The sequence below is a fragment of the Peromyscus maniculatus genome, chromosome 3 (genome assembly GCF_049852395.1).
Source record: "Peromyscus maniculatus bairdii isolate BWxNUB_F1_BW_parent chromosome 3, HU_Pman_BW_mat_3.1, whole genome shotgun sequence".
Taxonomy (NCBI): Eukaryota; Metazoa; Chordata; class Mammalia; order Rodentia; family Cricetidae; genus Peromyscus; species Peromyscus maniculatus.
In genome coordinates, this window is record NC_134854.1 from 5688210 (window position 1) to 5709322 (window position 21113).

General features: G+C 40.9%; 1 protein-coding gene across 9 annotated transcripts in view; it reads right to left on the reverse strand.

Moving 5' to 3' along the window:
- The window catches only part of Cped1 (cadherin like and PC-esterase domain containing 1), a 294083-nt gene that overhangs the window by 54005 nt on the left and 218965 nt on the right, over window positions 1–21113 (reverse strand). For all 9 annotated transcript variants that reach the window (XR_013049666.1, XM_006994487.4, XM_006994486.4 and 6 more), the window contains one exon: window positions 2033–2150. Coding sequence is in view for 8 of the 9 variants with exons in the window: in XM_006994487.4 (XP_006994549.1) it covers window positions 2033–2150 (118 nt within the window). In the remaining variant the exon portion in view is untranslated. The remainder of the gene's footprint in view (window positions 1–2032; window positions 2151–21113) is intronic.

Here is a 21113-nt window from a genome sequence, read left to right on the forward strand (position 1 = left end):
TATGCTCTTGAGAAATCTAATCTAAGGAAGCCATCATTAAATACACACTGCTCTTGTGCCCTTGACGTCTTAGCATATGCACACTGTAAGATATGCAGAGACTCCTGTGTTTATATATTGTGTCCTTCATAAAACAGGAAAATAAAAATGATTAGATACAAAGCAGATGCACGTATATTTTCATCTTTATTAGCTTCATCACCAGGATGGCTCTGTGCTCTTCCCTCCTCTTCCTGGTGTAAATCACACCATTCTGGAGACCACAGGTCTCAGACACACTTGAAAGAGAAGGAAGAAAACACCATGCCTGAATTGCTCTGGGAACACAGGGAGGCTACACTGGGAACATGGTGGAAAGAGGCTTGCTAGAGAGAAGGCTACGGCATCAGATAGTCGGAAATGATAGGAAGAGTGTGTGGAGAGAGCAGAACAGAGTGGAGAAGAGTTGGAAATCCCAAAGCAAGGTTATCAGCACAAAGTGAGACAAGGAGTTGAGAGGCGGGGAAGAGATGGGAAGGGACTCTAGGGAGGAAGTCTTGCAATTTCAGGTTATAAAGCATGGCAGTCAGTGTGGGGCCTTCTCTAAAGGCCTTTAACAGTGTACCAAATCAAGTCCACGCAGTTAAGCATCAGAAAGCTGCTTCCCTGTGCTATCCTCCCCCACGGGGAAGTTCAGACAGAGATGTTCCAGAGCCCAGCTGACGTGACTGCGTACTTCACAGGCTAGAACACACGCTGTCTCCTGAGCAGCCAGTGTCATGAACTTAGACTGGAAGAGCTTTTGACTCGGTTGCCATTCAACTGAGTAGAATTACGTTGTTTTACGATTGCCATAAATTGTCAGCTGATTAAAACAATGCTGAACTGGACATATAGGTGTCTCCTTTGAAGGCTGAGTCTGTGTCTCCTCCAGCAGGAAGACACAGATCATGGCACCTGACCCTCCCTAACATACCAGTCCCCTCCTGACTGGAGTTGATTATTTAGAACACATGTTCAAGAATGGGACATACCCACGTTTGCTAACTGCATGCCAAATTGCGATTTGCCCTGCTCATTTGGGAAACTCATTTTCCACTCCAGCAGCCATGTGAAGTTCACGGCAAGGCTAGTGCAGCTGTGTGTGCTTTCTCAGGCCTTTCTGAGGAGGGCAGTGCTGGGGTCAGGATGCAGCACAGTAACCAGGACAGTTGAGGAACACATGCCCCGAGTCTTAACCTTTCCCTGCTGGAAGAAGATTGAGAGGAGGCAGACTTAGAGAGTGGAGTTTAGAGAAGTTCTCATTGCAGGTCTAGCCATGGCTCAGGCAAGATTTAAAGCTGTAATCTGAGTCTGATAGCCTCATCTCCCTACTTGTACGGATGCTCAAAATGTGAGCGGTAGCTGTGGTCATTTCCCATCATTTATTTTCTATCTACCATGTGTGAATTATGTACAGATTATGCATGTATGTAGTGAGTTGCTGTAACACAAAAAAAGGGAACTGGAGATAAAGCTCAATGGGTGAAGGAGACCTGGATTTGTTCCCAGAGACCCACATGATGAGAGGAGAGAACTGACTCATGCAGGCTGTCCTCTGACCCTCATGTGCACGCTTTGGTACACAAACACATTACATTAAAATGTAATAAAAAATACAGTGAAAAAAAGCCAACTTCCTGCCCTCATGAAACCATTATCTTCAGAAGAATGACACTAAACAAGGAATTACATACTTCATTTAATTGTAGAGATTGTGATGCAAGAAAAGCATAGAGTTAGGAAATGAGTTAGAAGCTAAGAGAAGGCTCCAGGCAGAATTCACCTCTGATCTGCGATTTCTAGATGGCTATGGGTTAGGAATGAAGCATGCACAGGGCTTGATTAATCGAGTGTTTCAACTATAAAAGCAATGCATTTACATTTATAGTATGTTTTGATGTTTATGGGAATGTAAGAAGTAAAATCCTTGTTTAAAGCAAGGGTAGACTAATTAAACATGTACTTATTTACTAAGGGATTTATTTTAGAGAAAGGATATCCATGTAATCACCGTTAGTGTCCCCAGATAGACAACTCTCTATTTCAGGCTGTGAAATGGCTTCAATGTAGTCTGAAGAAATGGGCTGCAACCCACAGGTTTCTTCTGGGTTAATCAGCAAACCACAATCCTGCATTAAAATTTAAAAAAAGATTAGCTGTCACATCATTAACAGATCCCATGATAAGAAACATAAATAGTAAGACACAAGGCAGAGTCCTAGGACTCACTGCTAGCCACCATAGCCTACTTGGCAAGCTCCAGGCCAAGTTCTTGCTTCAAGAAGAATGCTGATAGTCCCTGAGGTTGGTTTTATTTTTGGCATCTGCATGTGACCACACATGAATGCCCATCTGCATGTACACATGTGCATCTATACATACAATTTTCATTTCTACACACACACACACACACACACACACACACACACACACACACACACACGGATATTCTGTGGCAAGTAACTTTTAAGGACAAAAGGAGCACACAGTCAGTGGGTGTCAGAAAGGGGTCTTATCCACATAGTTGGGTACACTGTGCGCTCATTTTATGGAAAAAGAGAGTGGTGAGACCCATTGGAAAGAGCTCACTGCACTTGGGAATTTTCGATCTAGCCATTCATGAGCTAACTGGTTGTGCTATTAAGTCACATGATCTAGCTTTCTCATTACAAGATGGTGACAGGTAGAGAGAGGAGAGAAAGGAATCGCATCACATGACCTCAAGTTCCGTGGCCGGCTGTCTTAGGTGCCTGCACAATAGTCACCCGTATTCCCTTCCTACTTTCTTTCAACTTTTTTTTGCTGCTGTTGGAGGTAGCTATGTGCTCGATGTTTAAAACAAATCTATTTCCCAGCATTTCCTGTGGATAAAACTGGTCACAGGCAGAGCTGTTGTCCAAAACCTGTACATGAATTTCAGGTGTGGATTTCTGGAAAAGATGCGAGTCCCCAGGGAAACATGTTTCTTGTCACTCTGTATCTTCGTTCACTTGAGATGCAAATGTGAGACTAAAGGATGAGCAGCCTTCTTGTGATTGTGAAGCAACATGGAGCAGAAAGGGTAGAGACAACTCAGTGGCTATTCTGCAGATCTCACAATAAAAGAAAAAAAAACTACAGAAGAAATATAACAGACACATACCACAGTTGGGGTTAAAAATCTATTTGGATTTCACCTTCCCTACTCCCCTTCCTGGAAAAGGAAGCTAATAGCAGGCACCCTTGTCTGTCTTACAGCATGGAGCGGCCTTTTGCGTGAGCTGAATTGCTGAGAATCCTGCATTTCTCTGATGTAAAATTTCTTCTTCTTAAAAAAAAAAGATTTCTAATGATTTTTAATCTAAATTTATTTTGGAGGGACATATGGATGTGCATGCCACAGGGCATGTGCGGAGGCCAGAGGCCGTCTTGAGGGGGAGGTTGGGTGACCATTTGAGGGAACTGGTTCTCTCTCTCCACCACGTGCGTACCCCCGGACTGAACTCAGGTCGTCAGTCCTGGCAGCAAACTCCTGACCCCCTGAGCCACCTCAGTGGCCCCAGAGCTTGTTCCTTTGCTCTACCTTTTTTTGGCGCCCTCCCTGCCTTTCAGGACAGGGTTGTGGTAGCTGGAACGACTATTAGGAGATCTGAGGGAAAGGGCAGAGCTGTGATGATATAGTTCTGACTCCCCTGATCTGCAGCCTCTGCTGTTGGAGGTTTTGGCATGTAAGAGGAAAAGCATGCTTGCTTCAGTTTCTATTAGTCGGGTTGGGGTCACTCACAAAAACAGCTACTTTTGACCTTACAGGTTACCATCTCCAAATCTGCCTTTTACCGTACAAGCTCCCCAGGCGCTCACAAGAGCCCCAATTTCTAGGTCAACCCTGTTACCAGTCTCTCCTCATTTCCCCCAGCATCCCACTAACCTCCACGCCTTTGCTTAGACTGTGTCCTTCTTTTCCCTTTTCCCTTCCGTTACTGCTATGTGGACCTGTGCCCTTGTATTTATTTACCACTGGGATTGCTTTGACCTCTTCATGGGTCTCTCTTGCCTGCCCAGGCATCCATTTCCTGTATGGTTGCTAAACGTCTTTCCCACATGCAAATTTTATTAACCCTCCTTTCTGCCTGCTCCCATTCTCTAGACTGCATTGCAAGTATTGACTCAAACAGCTGTTGGTGTGTCCAGGACACCGTTCAATGTTGTCTCTGTGCCTTTACATGCACAGCTGTCTGCTCCCCCTGCACTCACATCGACTGTCAGAGCCCCTTCTGCAGAGCGTGTGTGTATGTGTGGCACTGCTCTTTCTTATTGTCCTACGGTCACTTTCTCTATCACTTAACCTCTTGCTGTGAGGACAGGAAGACTGGCTTCTATGCTCATAGTTTCTGTCTCTATACCGTGTAGCTGGGAACACAACAGACATGAAAGTGTGTCATGTTAAGCCCTACATGCACGGTGGGGGACACCGAAGACGTGGGGTGTGTCTGTGTGCTCCTTGGAGCAAGGGTGATGTTGTTGTCTTCCAGTTGTGAGGAGAAAAGACACGAAGTGGGTTTAGCTGATAGCACTTCATCCTAGGGTCTTTTTGAAAGTTTTTTTTTTTAAAGCACTTGCATTTCTTTTATTTAGGACATGTCATAAAAGATGGCCTCTAAATATAGAACACAGCAAAAATTAAATGGCACTAAATGAAGCATTTAAGATATTATTGGGGATAAAATTGTTGCTTAAGTCATCAGAGAATGGTAGCTCCTGACATAAAGTAAATTTTACTGTTTTTTGTTTTGTTTAATTTTTGTTTTTATTTTTTGTTTGTTGTTTAAAGCTTTCTTTTTATTTATTCTATGTGTAAATTTTGCTTTTTCTAAAGAATTCATCATAAGAGTCTTCTGAGAAATATTCAAGGTGTCCTGCAAGATATGATATTCTATGATGAGTACTGTAAAATGAAAAAAAAAAAAAGGAAGAATTTGGATTTTGAGATTTGCCAGGACTTTGACTGAAGTTCTTCTGTGAAACTTTTTGGCAAGAAGATGATTATCTTAAACACATACTGAAAAATAATATCATGTGTCCTGAATTGAATGTCGCTCAAATTTCAGATGCCTATTAAAGAAAACTACACCATAAATAAGCATAACTTGGTGCAATACTTAAATGAATACAGTCATATACATATTTAGGACATGCAGAGTTTTATTGTTATAAAAGTTCCATATTCACAATATAATCATAGACATTAAGTAAGCATACTTAATTTGTCAAATATGCATCAAGTAACTTGTCTGCTCCATGAATACTAGGATGAATATCAGTTGCTAGTTGGAGTTTCTAAGATGCCTTCCTTGTGAAAAAAAATTAACAAAAACTCCATATTCTCCAGTGCTGTGGGATGTCTTTCTGTATGCTGTGAATATATGCTGTTCCCATTAGTTAGTAAATAAAGTTGCTTTGGCCTATGACAAGAAAGTTTATGGACAGGCAGGAAATCCAAGTAGAGAGACAGGGAAAAAAGGACAGATGGTGGGGAGACACTATCCACTGCCCAAGGAGCAGCAAGATGCCCGCAGACTAGTAATGCCACCGCCAAGTGGCAACTTATAAATTAATAGAAATGGGTTAAGTTATAAGAGCTAGCTAGCAAGAAGCTTGAGCCATAGGCCATCCAGTTTATAATTAATATAAGCCTCTGTGTGTTTACTTGGGTCTGAATGCCTATAGGACTGGGCAGGCAGGACACAGGAAAATTTCTGACTACACTCCAGTATGAAACTGAAGCATAGTGATGACAATAATGATGGTTGAAATCACTATGCATTTCTTAGCATCTTCTCTACACCAGCCCTCGTATTAGGTAATTTTTTTTCTCACGGCAGTTGATAAATTTAGAGATAAGAAAAGAGAAATGCTGTGTGAATTAGGATTTATACTCAGGTCTACCTCACTTTAAAACTCAGCTACCTCGCCTTAGCATATTGATGATGTCCATAAAGATAGAGCAGAACATTACTTTTGCCACCGAGTTGAGACTTTCTGAGAAAGGTGTAGCCTTTTTTCTGCTTTGCTCCACCTTCACCCCAACCCCAGTTGGAATTTGGTTAGTCAAGGTGAAGCTACACATGGACTGAGTTTGGTGTGAGCTCATGGCAGCAACCATGTGATTATTTAGCATGACTGTGGGCATGTGATAATCAATTTAAACATGACTCCCAATTGAAAATAATGTCAATGTATGGCATCAATGATAAGCGATTCATTTAAGGATGGGTCCCAGTTCCAGCTAAAAGGCCATCAGAACAAAGACAAATGAGAAATAAAAGTAATCATGTCTTACAGAGAGCCTGACATGCCAGGCATGTCAGACAAGATATTCCATTGGTGGCATTCCAACCTGCCAGACAAGATATACCCATTGGTGCAATAGCGGTATAAAGATTATAAGGGTAACCAACCTTTGAGCTTATTTTTGAGGCCTGCTCCATGCATGGTACTATTATCCTATTCCAAATCCCTTGACTTAGGAGAAGGCCCTAAATGGAGGAACCTACTACTGCTGTATTGCTAAATCCATATGTTGTCAAATTGCCTTCTCTATATGCTTCAACCCACAGATTAGTGTTGTCCTCAACCTTGGCCAGAGATGCTTCTCTCTGCAGTAGGCTTTATTGTTGTAAAAGTTCCATATTCACAAATATAACAAAAGACATTAACTAAACATACTTAATTTGCTAATGAGGGGTTAATGTGGAGACTCATAACTGGTCAAAGGGCTGAGACTAAGTGACAGTTGAATATATTTGGCCTAAATGGTACATCCCTGTCAAATCCCCTCCTAAGGCTTAAGGGACATCACAGAAGAGAAGGCAGAGAGGATATAAGAGCCAGATGGTGGGGAAGAGTGATGTGAAATGCTGTCTTCTGGGAATGGCATGCCCATTGCATTCACAAACTCATTATAGCTATAGTTACCTCTATAAGACCTGGACCTCTAATAGAACATCTGAATCCACACAGTGAAGAACCATCACCGAGTGTGAGACCACTGTGTTTCTTTCCTAAGCAAGTGTCAAGGGGAATATGGTCATACATTGTATTATGAAAGTATTCTAAGTTGGTCCACAAAAACTAAGGAGGAAGGGAAACTGAAACAAATTACAAGCAGATGAATTCATTATTTTCCATTAAATATACTAATATGATATCAATATTTGGAATACTTCATATTTCTCATGCATTCCACATCTCTGAACTAATATGAAATTTTATTTTCAACTTAGACCTCAAATAAGCTGAGATGGAGGGTCACTGTGGTACTGAATGCTGAGGTCCACTCAGAAGAGCACCCTGTAGTCTTGACTGAGAAACATACACGTGTCTCTGGGCTTTGTAGGATTTAGACTGGAAAATCTGTGGGTATGGGGCTTGTGAATGACTAATGCTTCCCACTTCCAGGGATCTAGAAACCCCAAGGAAGGCAGTCTTTATTGTGGTCGCTCAGCACTTTTGGTTTTGGTTCCAGCTGGAATCCAGAAGGGTAGATATAAAGGCAAATGAAAAGGAAAACTGAATTTATATGTTTGGATATCTGAAAACGCTCAGCCCTTTTTGATTCGTGAACAAAGCAGTACAGAGCTGGAACTGAACGTGCTGCTTTGCACTCTGTTGCACTTTGAAGAATCTGGATCTGTTTGGGAAAAGTCAAAACAATAACAACAACACAACAACTTCAAGAAAAGGTTATTTCCCATTTCAAAGAGCAAACCTGTCTTTTGTAGATTAAAGCTGAAATAGCAATGACTGGAAATAGCCTATAGGCCACAGAGATGTTTCTAAAGACAACTGTAGGCCAATGTGTGCTTACCAGTAATGGTGATGATAAACACAATGGATGTTTTCCATATATTAAATAATAACCAGTCCTGCCAAGAAGATATTGATTAGTCATACTGAAAATACTTGCTGTTGTAAGTATTTCAGCTTGGTCTTTTTCACTAGTAAATTGTCCAGTGAGCAGGCAAGCCAGATTGAAGTCTTTAAAAATGTGGCTTTAGTAGGGAGTATTCTGTCTGAGTGGTACCAACAGAGTTTACTTTTTAATCAAACATGCAGTTATACCAACTTTGGGCCATTTGGATATTTTCCATCTCCATTCATTAGGGGAACATATACCAACACACCTCTACACACACACTCGGGATGGTCTTGAGACATGTGGAACTTTATACTTGAAGGACTTTAAACTTTAAACGTCTATGAACAAGATTAGCTTTGCAGTACTGATTTCTTCCATGTCTGCTTTCAGAAACTGAGGGATGCTGGGGTGCCTACCAAAGAGTGGGGGAGCCTCAGGAAGACCCACACATGGAAGTCACCCGTTGCCGGATATCATGTCCTATTGAGTTTGTCACAGACAAGATTGGCTGTGAGCAAAACCAATTCTTCCACTGTTTTCATAGAGTATCTTATGATGTAAACATAAAAACAGAGTAAATTATCAGACTAAAGCAAATACGAGAACGCACTGAGTATTTAGCACAGCTATACAGCTGACCAATACCTTTGAAATGGTAAGAGAAGATACTGGGAAACATAAATAACAGCATCGTCTATAGATATATCCCTGCTTAGAAAGAGGCAGGATTGCTTAACATAGATTAGCATATTTATATGGAACCAACGAGAAGCAACAAGAACCGGAGCCCATTAAACATTTTAGGGCTTGATACCCCAACCTGACTTATAAACTCTCGACTCTTTGACCCCTAAATAAACCTTACTTCCAGTGGGGCTCCATCCAAAATTGTGCTGCCCTCTAATTAGAACCTAGTCTCAAAACTAGAACATATTGCATCTAGATAATAATTAAGGGAAATTTGTAGCTGGAGAATTTTTCTCTCTGGGTCCCACCAAGCCCCGGCAGTCTGACAGCCCATTTATAAAATAAACACACAGATGCTTATATTATTTAAACTATTTGGCCCAATGGCTCAGGCTTCTAGCCATCTAGTTCTTACATGTTAAATGAATCAATTTCTATAAATCTATAACTTGCCACGTGGCTCATGGCTTACCGGCATCTTCACATGCTGCTTGTTGTGGCAGTGGCTGGCAGTGTCTCCCTCCTCAGCCTTCCACTTCCCAGAATTCTCTCAATTCTCTCTGTTAGTCCCGCCTATACTTCCTGCCTGGCCACTGGCCAATCAGTGTTTTATTTATTGACCAATCAGAGCAATTTGACATACAGACCATCCTACAGCAGAAATCTTTCCCAAAAAGCCAGTATTTCAAGCACTTTCTCTAAAGATCAGTAAAAGCTAAGATGACTAGAGAACTCCCTCCATGTTCAAGTGAGGAGTCTTTGTAAATCCTGCCACTGAATTAAACAGTGTGGTCAATGGGCCACTGAGGCTTTGGTCCTTCTCTTACTTGGAAGGACCCTCTCTTACTTTGCAGTAAGTTTTCATGTTGAATTTGGAGTTACATCTTTTTTGTCTATAGGTCCCAGGGCCAGCAGTCAGGGGAAACAGAACCAGTAAATTGATCAGAAATATTGGGTTAGAACTTAGAAGAGTGCCTGGCATACAGAAATTTCTACATGTTATTACTATTATGTAATTGTTAATGATGTATTATCATTGTTGCTATTATTGATTTTGAGTATGACTTTCTACTTAATATTTACATGGCTAGAAGCTTACATTTTAAAAATCATGTAAGCTGGGCGGTGGTGGCGCACGCCTTTAATCCCAGCACTTGGGAGGCAGAGGCAGGTGGATCTCTGTGAGTTTGAGGCTAGCCTGGTCTACAGAGTGAGTTCCAGGAAAGGTACAAAGCTACACAGAGAAACCCTGTCTCAGAAAACAAACAAACAAACAAATAAAAATCATGTAAACTATGCCTTAAAAAAACAAATTCAGGTCTCTGAGTAGATTTAAATTATTTTTGAAGTTCACATTAAGTCCTTGAATTTTAGTTTTGTACTAAATTTCACTGAAAGATTTGGTGTCAGAAGCAGTCTCCCACATAACATATTCAAGGGATTAGAATTCACTTTATACTATATGTCATGTCAAATAAATAGTGACACAAAGTATAACCACTGCACTCATTAAAAACAGGAGTCAAGAGGCAGGGAGATACTCAGTGGGTAAAGGCATTTGTGTAAACCTGAGGACCTGAGTTACATCCCTAGGACCTAAGTAAAGAGCCAGACACAGCATTGTACCTGTAACCCTAGCACTCTCATGGCAAGAGGGAGGCAGAGACAGAAGACTTTCCCAGAAGTGCAGGAGCTAGCTACCCTGGCTCACCCCAATGCAAAGATGCAGCCAGAGACCACTCTCAAAAGTTGTTCACAAATCTCTAATGTTCACCATGGTTTATGTGCACCTACACTCACACTTAATATACTGTGCAAGCACACACACACACACACACACACACACACACACACACACACACACACAAATCCAACACTGCTCATGGAAATTTTGGGATCATATTTGGGATAATATGCAAATATACAGCATGTGGTTCTCTTGTTTATGAGTCTAATTTTACTCATATTTAATTATGCTCATTCTCAAACACTATGAAATGATAGACAATTATTTTTCAGGATGTAGTAATAAATACTTGCCAACTCTGGATGGTATTATATTTAATCTACTTATTAAGTGTTCAGTGTAAGGCCTGACATATAAAAGGTGTTTAGTACCTGTTTATTGCATTAATGGATGGATAGAAATGTGGAATGCAACTGATTTCTGGAACAGAGCCCACAGCATGGACCTCAGACACTAGGCTTAATTGCAGTGTACTCTTACTAACTAAGCTTGTCTGTCATATCCATAAACACATGGCATCTGAACATGACCAGTTGACATACTAACTCCTTAGTGTAGAGATAAAGCTTGTTTTTCACTATTTATTTTAGGTAGATATATGCTACCAAGTATAATATATTATACTGAAAAGGAATTGTTTAATTATATTACACATCATGAAGTCAGAAGTTTTACTTCTTATTGAAATGTTAATAATAGTAGTTTAGCATCAAATGACTTTTTAAAGGTTTCTCACTAATTGGCATGAGGTTCGTCAACACTTAAGCTCACAAGATGTTAAAATGTAAATGAATTCTGTCCAAGAAAACATACTATTTCTTTTAAAACCAAATATCCAAACTATGAAGACATTGTAAGATCAAAGGTTCAAATTCATCTTTACTTTAAACATATTCCAATAATTAAAAACTTAAGCATTGCGGTCTGAAGAGATGGCTCAGCAATTAAAAATGCTCTTCTAGAAGATCTGAGTTTGGTTTCCACAGGGTCTGAATTTGATTCCCAGAACTTATGTCAAGACAGCTCACAAGCATCTGTAACTATACCAGTTCCAGGGAATTCAAAGCCCTACTCTAGACTCCTTGGGCACTTGTACCAACACACGCAAACTAACAGACACATACATAAATGATAAATGAAAATCTTTCCTAAAAACCCTGAATAGCTGTGAAACATAATTATAAGTATGAGATGGCTCAGGAGTTGAGAACATTTGCTACTTTTGCAGAGGACTCAATTTCCATTCTCAATAACCCACAGGGCAGCTGATGACTACCGCATCTCAGGGGATCTGTTGGACTCCATGGGCTTGAGTGCACATGTGTGCATTCCCACACAGAGGCATATATACTCTACACATATACACATAATTCAAGATAAACCTAAAAAAATAAAGAATTGTGGGAGGATGCTCCATTGGCTGAGAGGAGCCAAGGCAACGGCAATCTTAAGGGCTAGACTTTTGTGAGCGTTCTCTTCCTGGAAGGTTGCCAAAGGGAGAGGGAGAACTCCATTTATAACAAACCAGGGTTACATAAAGCCCTGGGGTAGGCACTTGCACTGAATTTTTCCAGCTGATTCTAGCAGATATCACTATCCCTGCTCACCAGATGAGGAAAGAACAGCTTGCAGAGTTTGCTTTTCTGAAGCCACACAGCTCAATAAGCAAACACTTAAAATTTGAACCAAGGTTTTATCTGACTTCAAACTCATGTTCCACAGACTGAAAATTAAAACAAAGCAAAGCACATTGTACTAAGAAACAAAGGTTGTGTTTGTGAAACACTTACAGACCAACAATTAAAACTTCATCAGGGAAGACTTTTCATGGCTGCAGATGGCCTCTCTAAACATAGACAGCTGCACTCAATACGCTTAGAGTTGGTCAAAAGCGAGACCAGGCAAGACTAGGAATAACTTAGGCCAGATTCACCCCTTCTATGGAAAACTAAGCTTCAAGACACCTTTCCAACTCATGCTGGACCACTCATGTAATTTCTACTTTGAATAAGGGCACATCAGAAAATTAGTTATTAAGTGAAGATTTAAAATTAATTTTCACGGTGGACAGTGATTCTTTTTGAGATTGTCTATCATGAAGGACAATATCTGCTCCATCAGTGTTCACCTATCATGTGTTTTCAGTTCTCCAATGAAATCGGGGAAAGACAGTCCACCGGCTACAGAAGTTGATCGTTTATGACATTTACCCATTTGTTTTTTCTCTATCGACTCCCTGGACGGACATTTGTTTAACATCTCCATGAGCCAACCACAGCCCCTGTCCTCACAGAGTTCTAGCTGGGAAAACAGATATGTAAACACACCAGTACGGCAGAAGAACTGAATGCCATAACGAAAATTGCTCCAGACAGCGCTGGCACGGAGTACAATCGACTCTCCTTCATAAAGGGATGCTTCAGTTTGAGCCTGACTTGTCTTGAAATTCACAAGACAAGCAAGGATGATGGCTTTCTAACGAGAAGAAAAAAATGTAGGTGGAGATGAGGAAGACCCAGAACCACAGATTCTCTCCGACACCAATGCCTTCAGAGGCCTAGGCATCCTTAATATTTCAGATTAACTGAACCTTGTTTTATAAATGGCTAATTTTTCTTTCTGCCTATGCTGATTAGTTTGTGACTTTGTCTTTAGCCACAAAATACACGGGACAATCTGGAACAGATTGGAAATGGATCTTGTCAAATTGTGTTTAGGGGCTACACAAAGCACATGGTGTCAGTTACAAAACCCTGAACAGCCTCTTCAAAACCCAACCCAGCCATATCAGTTCCGGCTTTGATAATGTCAGTTATCTTCCAGCATACCCAGGGAGGAGCTGGCATTTTCCTGTGGAAAATATGTTATTGTCCTTGGCATGCAATGTAAATGGAAGGATAGCTTGTTTTAATGAAAGAACTTGAGAGGCTGTGACCCTGGATAAAAAAGAAGGTGTCCTGGAGAAATTTCAAGGTATGATTGTCATTTTGGCTTGCCTTAAATTCCCCATGGGTTTTTAATTAGCTCATTATTTCCTGAACTTGAATGCTGTGGCTGTGATTTCATCAGTACAGTTACGCAGTTGTCACAACTCACTGTGTGGGATGAGATGACTCTTTTATTCAAAGCCAAGTCTGGCCAGTATGCCTGTATAGATCACTTATCTGTAAGTCTCTACAACCTCAGTCTCAACAGGCAGATGCTGTGCGTCCGCCCCAGCTTGCTCTTTCCTCCCAGCAGATGTCACTGGGCCTCACCTCCTCGGCTCCATGCCTCTTCCTGTAGTTGCTTCCTTCTTACCTATAGCCACATGGCTTTTGGAGCTGAGCTCCAGAGTGTAACACTTGTCTGGATTAGCCGACAGCTGTTCTGAGATCCTGCTGTCGCCCACCAGATATCCCTGCCTGGCTCAGCACAATGTAGCTACACTCCTTTCAAGTCAGAGGCTTGGTTTTATTCTGGCGAACTCCGCAGCTGACCTCTGCCCAGATCCGACATCGTGGCCCACTCTGCGGTGCTTTAAAGGCCAGCTCTATCTGCAGATTCTACCATGCTGGCTCAAACCCAGGTGACAGAGCTCAAGACACAAGGACCTAATTCTGAGTTCCTTTCCCTCTTCCTAGGTAATGAATTAGAGCTGTGTGTGTATGGCTGTGTGGTCAACAGTGGAGACTGATCTCAGAAGATAAATTGTTCAGTAGGTTGCTAATGACATTTAATGCCCTCTGTGGTATTTTATAAAGTTTTAGGATTCAATTTTAAATGCCTCCCTTTTAGAGTTTATTGCATAAAAAGTGATGTACGATTCATAGAAAAGCCACTGGATCCCCATCATGCTTTTCATAAAATAGATACTGGCTTGGGGGACTTTATTAAGTAGGTGTAAAGTTGAAAAGAATGCTGTTGATAAACTATTTATGTTTGGGAAAACATCAAATACGTTTTTACCTAACCTTCCTGTCAGTAGTACAGAGTTCTACAAACAAACTCTTTTGCTTAGGAAGAGCTGAGGTTTCACAATGGCTGTCACGGATGCTGGAGATAACTCAGCATTATTAGGAGAGAGATGGCTTTGCTGAGGAGGCCGTGATTCTCCCTGAAACATTTTTAGCTATGAAAGAACTCAGCTAGGATCTCTATATAAGTGCAATTAGCTTTCTGCCCAAAGAAAACCCCCAATGAGGGTGTGGCTGGAGAGACAGCTCAGCAGTTTAGAAAATATGCTGTTCTTACAGGGGACCTGAGCTGATTCCCAGAACCCACATCAGCTTATAAGTAACTCTGCACCCCACATCAGGTGACTCACAACCACCTGTAACTCTAGTTTTAGGGGACCCAACATCTTCTAGCTTCTATAGTTACCCATCCATACATATCCATCATACATGACATACACATATAAACATAAATAAAACTTTTAAATATCCCTTGGGATCATTTATTCTGTGGCAGCAAAGACAAAAGAAAATACCACAGAGCTGTATGGAAACAATTGCTACCCATTCGCTGAGCTCTTGAAGTATAAACAAAAGAAATATCTTAAGATGACAGATATCTACTGGCACAACTAAGACATCACTCCTAGGAATGAATAATTAGTGCTTGAATTAGTTGAAAAGTTTCTCTTTTGATTAGGTGACACTATGCACATGAAATGATCATTATTCTGTAAACACATCCATTTCTTCATTTATAGTGATTTTTTCTTTGTGTCAATAGTAAAGCCATTATTCAGACAGCACACAATGTTAGTAAATTTAATTTTCAATGATTGTCTTCAGTACTTAAAACAGCAAAATATACAGACAGTGTGTCATATACATTGATGTCTAGGGCTAGACTAGGAAGAATACATATTGTGCTATATGTGAAAAAAACAATAAAAATGTTGGAGGTTGTATTTTAATCAGGTCAGGGGAGTTTTCCATTTTACAAAATACCCTTCCATAAAGCGAAGGCATTTTTGTGATATTAATAATCACAATGCCTGAGTGTCCATTTTGGCCTACTTACTGCTTGCTCTTCAGAGAAATAGAGATCAAAGATTCTTAATGATCTGTTTGGGGCTTATTAAATGAGAAATGTCATTTATTTTGCTTTGATTGGCATATCCAGGAAAGCTTTTTGTCCCACTTCTGTGTGCTCAGCTCTTCTCTCTCTTTCTTCCTTCCTTTCTTTCTTTCTTTCTTTCTTTCTTTCTTTCTTTCTTTCTTTCTTTCTTTCTTTCTTTCTTTCTTTCTTCCTTCCTTCCTTCCTTCCTTCTTTCCTTTCTTTCTTTCTTTCTTTCTTCCTTCCTTCCTTCCTTCCTTCCTTCCTTCCTTCCTTCCTTCCTTCCTTCCTTTCTTTCTTTCTTTCTTTTTTTTTGAGGCAAAGTTTCACATAGCCTAGGTTGACCTAGAACTCACCATGTAACCAGTGGTGACCTTGAACTTCTGATCATCTTTCCCTCACTTCCCAAGTACATCAGCCATCCTGAGTTTATGAGGTCCTGGGAACCAAACCCAGGGCCTTATGAATCCTAGGCAAGCACTAGACTAACTGAATCACGTACCCAGCACGGCTCCTTTCTTTATTTCCAGCAAAATGCTATGTCTTGGCAGTCTGGTGATTTTGAACATAAAGTTAGATGGGAGACAGAAGGTGATGTTTCGGGTCTCCTACAAAAGGAGCAGATTATAGAATATGCCTAAGAGCAAAAGCCCCAGAAGAGCTGGTGTGCAAACAGTTCCCAGTCAGCTGCAGGCATGGTTTTTCTACCAACTTGCAGGCTTGCTCAGCGCAAAGCTAATTCTCAACAGCCTGGTTAAGCCAACAAATCAGATGGGGAAACTTTAGTGTTGGGCTTGCTCCCAACTGTGTGTTAAAGAGAGTCTTAGTCTCTGGGTATTTAACATGTAATTGATCTAAAAGAGTCATACAGGATTCTATTCCTTCACAGTTTTGGGGTTTGGTAAAATGTTAGCTGGAAGCCTGGAGCTATGGCAGCTCAATGTTTCTGAGTGGATTTTAAGAAAAGCAAGCAAAGTGAACAGGGTGAGTTTTATTTCTTTATTTTAAATCATATGCCATTCCACTGTTCATCTCAGAACTCCTAAAAGAATAATTTATTACAGTCATAATATAGAGCTCAGTTTTCTGGGAGAAAAATTGCAGTGAAAAATATAGTGCCCCAAAACTTCTAAAAGTAAGAAGAAAAAAAGGATATTCCCATGTGCCTGGAGACAGACTTTCTTTGAATATTACCTAAGGAATAATCATAAAATCTTACAACAGTGTGAAAAATGAACAAAGAATTAAGAATTCCTTACAGGGAAAAAAGTAAAATGGGAATGAAATAATTAATTTATTAAAAATGGAAGCTTTGCCTTATTGACAGATAACTGGGAGTCATAAATTCATGAGTTGCAAAAAAATGTTATTTAATTTCTCTCTTTCTGATTAATAATGAACAGTATTTCTAATGGTCTCATAAAACACAGAAAGGCTTTTCATACTTGATGATAGCCAAAGATTTAGAAAAAAGATTCGAGCATAAGAAAAGTTATAATCATTATTATACCTGTTAATTGATTCTAGTACATAATTTTGTAATGGTTAAAATGCATATAAAGTGATTATCAGGAATATCAGTGTGGCCAGCCTTTTTTTTTTTTTTTGATAAATAATGAACTGTATTTCAAAGAAGAAAACCAGGGTTCAATGGAGGTGGCCTGCGGCCCCATTTGAATCATCAAGATTAAGCAATGACTTTCTTGGGGTTATATTTATCTGACCAGTTTCAGCAGGAAGGGAGCATTAATGGCTTCATAAAGCTTCCACACATGTTGCAGAGAGGAGTATATAAGCCTCTATTATTCCTGCCTGTAAATGACTACATGTCTAGCACTAGCCTGAGGCAGAACTGGCTGCTGGGGAAATTTGACCTGCATCATGGGTTTAATGAAGCTTTAACTTTCTGTGTATAATTCTTTCTACTTCAAACTAGTATTGTATCCAGGGGAAATGAGATAATGTGCCTCTCTTTATGGGCTCCTCTTGGCTACTGACCAGTGCTCTGCAAAGAACAGACAATGCAACATGGACACTGCTCAGGTTCTGTAATTTGCTCTGTGCTTTGCTCTGGGGGATACATGTGGCTGCAGCTCCTGTGACAGTTATCTATTCTTCACTTAGACCTTCGTTTGTATCCTAAGCTCCCCTTTCCGGTTCTGGAGTAAGGATTACAGCTGAAGCATCACTACATATGTGAGGTGATTTGGGTAGCCGCTTCTCTCTAGAAGTGTGTGTATCTGAGATGCTGGAGATGCTGGTGTGTCTATTCTGTAGGAGCCCACCCATGCTTCAGCTCCCTGACAGTGGAGAAATGAGCTGGGTGGGAATAGATGGACAAGCAGGAGCTCTAGGGGAAGTGAGGTGATGGCACCTTTCTGGTCCTTTGCAGTAACGGCTCCAGACCCCGGCCTAACTCTGCCATGTTGTGCCAAACTGACAATCAACTTCCCATCTTATTTTATGTCCTTATTTTCCTGTGCCTCTGATTCTTCTTCCATTCAACATCCAAATCAAACATGAACCCATGTTCTCATCATTCTTGAACTTCCATCATGCCTGTTTGCAGCGCCCTGTTATGCAATTATTAACAATGTCATTGACCTCATTTCCTTCAGATGAGAAGCTAAGTTCCAGCACATTGAAATCAGGAGTGCAGGATCAGGGCATAGGATTGTAGGCGTCTACCCTGAGAGAAGTTGCGGTCTTAGTTGACTTGATGATAGGACACTGGGAGAGTTAGGGGACCTCTGTAGTCATATAGAATGTTGGATTATCAGAATTGGAAGCTGAGGTCCTGGACACTTGTTGACAACAGAGGATGAAATGGTGAGGTAGCCCCGGGAGAATCAAGGATAAAGGGTTACTTTAAATACCGAGATGACTTGAATGCTTATTGACAGAAAGGAAGCAAGAGAAAGGATGAGTATGAAGATGAGCTTGTCGAATGAGGCTGCTAGGAGGTAGTGAGCTCGGAGGAAAGAAAGGGATTAGCCACTCAGGGAGGGGGGCCACCTCTTCTCAGGGAAGAGAGGGGGGACCTGTGATGGTACAGAACAGTCATTCTCAACCCTCCTAAAGCTGCAGCACTGTAATACAGTTCTTCAATGCAGTTCCTCATGTTATGGTGACCCCCCTGACCCAACCATAAAATTACTTTTGTTGCTACTTCATAACTGTGATTTTTGCTATTTCTGTGCATTGTAATGTAAATACCTTATATGCAGGATATCTGATATGCAACCCCTGTGAAAAGATCATTCAGTCCCCAGGGGGTCTTGATCCACATGTGGAGAACCACTGGTATAGAAGGATAGGAAACATTGTGGGCTCATACCAGCTGGCTTTGATCTTGCTAATGATCTGCTGAGCCTTGGGGCACAGGAATGGAAGCTTGAGAAGAGAAGAGAAGATCTGAAAAGGTTAGGTCATGTCCTCTGGTGGTGGGCCAGGTGTGTCATCTTTATTTATGATGGGCAACAAGTCAGCAGGTCTTAAAATAGGAACAACTGGTCTCAGAAATTAGCAAGGGTCTATGCTTAAAGGAAGGAATAATTTTAGAAGTAAAAAATGTAGTCAGTGAATGTGGCACCAAGCATATCTAAAAACTTACTGTATGCATAACCTTTTTCAAGTTCTTTGGAAAATATATTATATACCAGTAGAGTCAACTACCTAACAGCCTTGCTGTGTTTGGCCTCCATCAATGTACTTAACAAACCTATCCACTGTCCCTCCTGTCATGTGCTGTCAGGGTCAATAGAAAACAGAACACCTTCTGACCTCAGGTCAGGTTTCTCCTAGTTTAGTAGCTCCCTACCGTGCCTCATTTGCCAGGAGTGTCAACAGAGATAAAAAAAAAAAAAATCAAATGCTATTTTTCAGATTTTGACCTGTACCTCTGAACCCCAATCCTCGTACAGCCCTGCTAACCACTGATATCAAGTCTAGCTCTCTCTATATTTGTCTTCTTGTTTTCAGATTCTATGTGTGAGATTATGCAGTCTTTTTCTTTCAAAAGTCAATAGCGATGTGTGATGATGGATATACTAATTTGTTCCACTATAGTAACCATTTTAATATGTACATCCTATAACATGATGCTGTAGATCTGAAATATATGCTAACCCTTACTAATTCTAAATAATAATCCTATTGCTCTCCTAGGCTTGGATCCTCTAATGTAGAACATTTCTGTCAGGAAAGGCAGCCATTGTCCCCCAGTGAGAAGCAGAGGACGTAACTTCAGACTGTGTTTATGTTAACCTTGCCACTTCCTCATATCATCAGTGACTGGTCACTACTCCTGTGGCTGGCTCCTCTGATGAAGACATCTGCATTAATTCCAGCAGAGGCACAGCACAGCCGCCAGGAGCAAACCAGCAGAGCTCTTTGATCTTTAGCCTGGTGCATTCCTTGGGTGGCCAAAACATTGGAAGGACATGCTAAAAGAATATGTCAGGTCAAAAGTCAGGTTCTGGAGAGGATTTCTGGGATCATGAAGAAAATTGCCTTCTCTCAATAATGTCTGAATGTTCAATAGGAAGAATTTTCCCCAGATCTACCTAGGACTTTTAGGGACAGTCTATGGCTATAATTATTATCATATAATTAATTTCTCTACATTGATACTCAACTTTATTCATCATATTCAATATTTCACAATGTTTCTATTTTACCTAACATTAAATATGGTCCTCATTGGTGGAAGAGAGGAGAGGGATTCTTTTGTGTTCAGGCCAAGGAAAAACTCTGTTCTTAAAGCAAGGATATTTATTTGTTTTCAAACAAGAGAAGCTATAAGCTACAGAACAGGCGGAGGGGGAGGAAGAAAGACAGAACCAAGCTGAGCATCCCTTTCTCTTGCTGATCACGTGCATTTGTAACGGAATTCAGAAGCTGGGTCTTGGCACGCATAGCAGGCAGGGCATGGATGAGCTGCCGCTATCTAGATATGGGAAAACAACACAAGACTGTGAAGAAGGTGTCTTCCTGGGCACTTGTCTTTAAGTAACTCATTTCTGTAAACTCTGGGTTCCCTGTGGTGCCCGGTAGAAATCTGCACACTGTAGTTTTCTTCCTTACCTCCTGGTTCTTCACCATCCCATCCCACCTCCTCTGCTCCCTCCTCCTCCAGCCTTTTGTCTCATCTCTCATCTTCCTAGAAACCTGAACGTTTATCTGCTAGATAAGGAAATGTCCATGTGTAGAGCACAACATGCTATTTGTTGTTGTTGTTGTTCTTGACCCTGCTTCGCTTGCCTTCTCTTCACTGACTTCCCGGTCAGATGCACCTTTAATGCGGATGTTCTCTTGTGTGAGCCCCTGACATCGAGTGTCTGAGAGAAGATGCTCTTGGCTGCTGCTGTGCCTGTGGTGAGGACACCACATTCACGCCACTTCCCTATTCACCTCAGCTTGTGATGTGCTGTTTCTTCTCTTGGCTGAGGAATCCCGTGCTCTCCCGATCTCTACATCAAGTCGATTGTTATCAAACCACTTTTTAATTCCACTTACTTACTGATAACCCCGCCAAGTTCCAATAGGAGTTAAGAATGTGAATTAGGTCCTGCCTCTCTTTTAAAGAAACTAAAAAAACTTCTGGAGAAGATAGCCAAGTGCACAGAGTTCAAGGGCAAAGGTAGATTCTTAGGAACACACTGGAGAATTTACTGAAGGTGCACACACAAATCCACATCAGCTATGAAATAG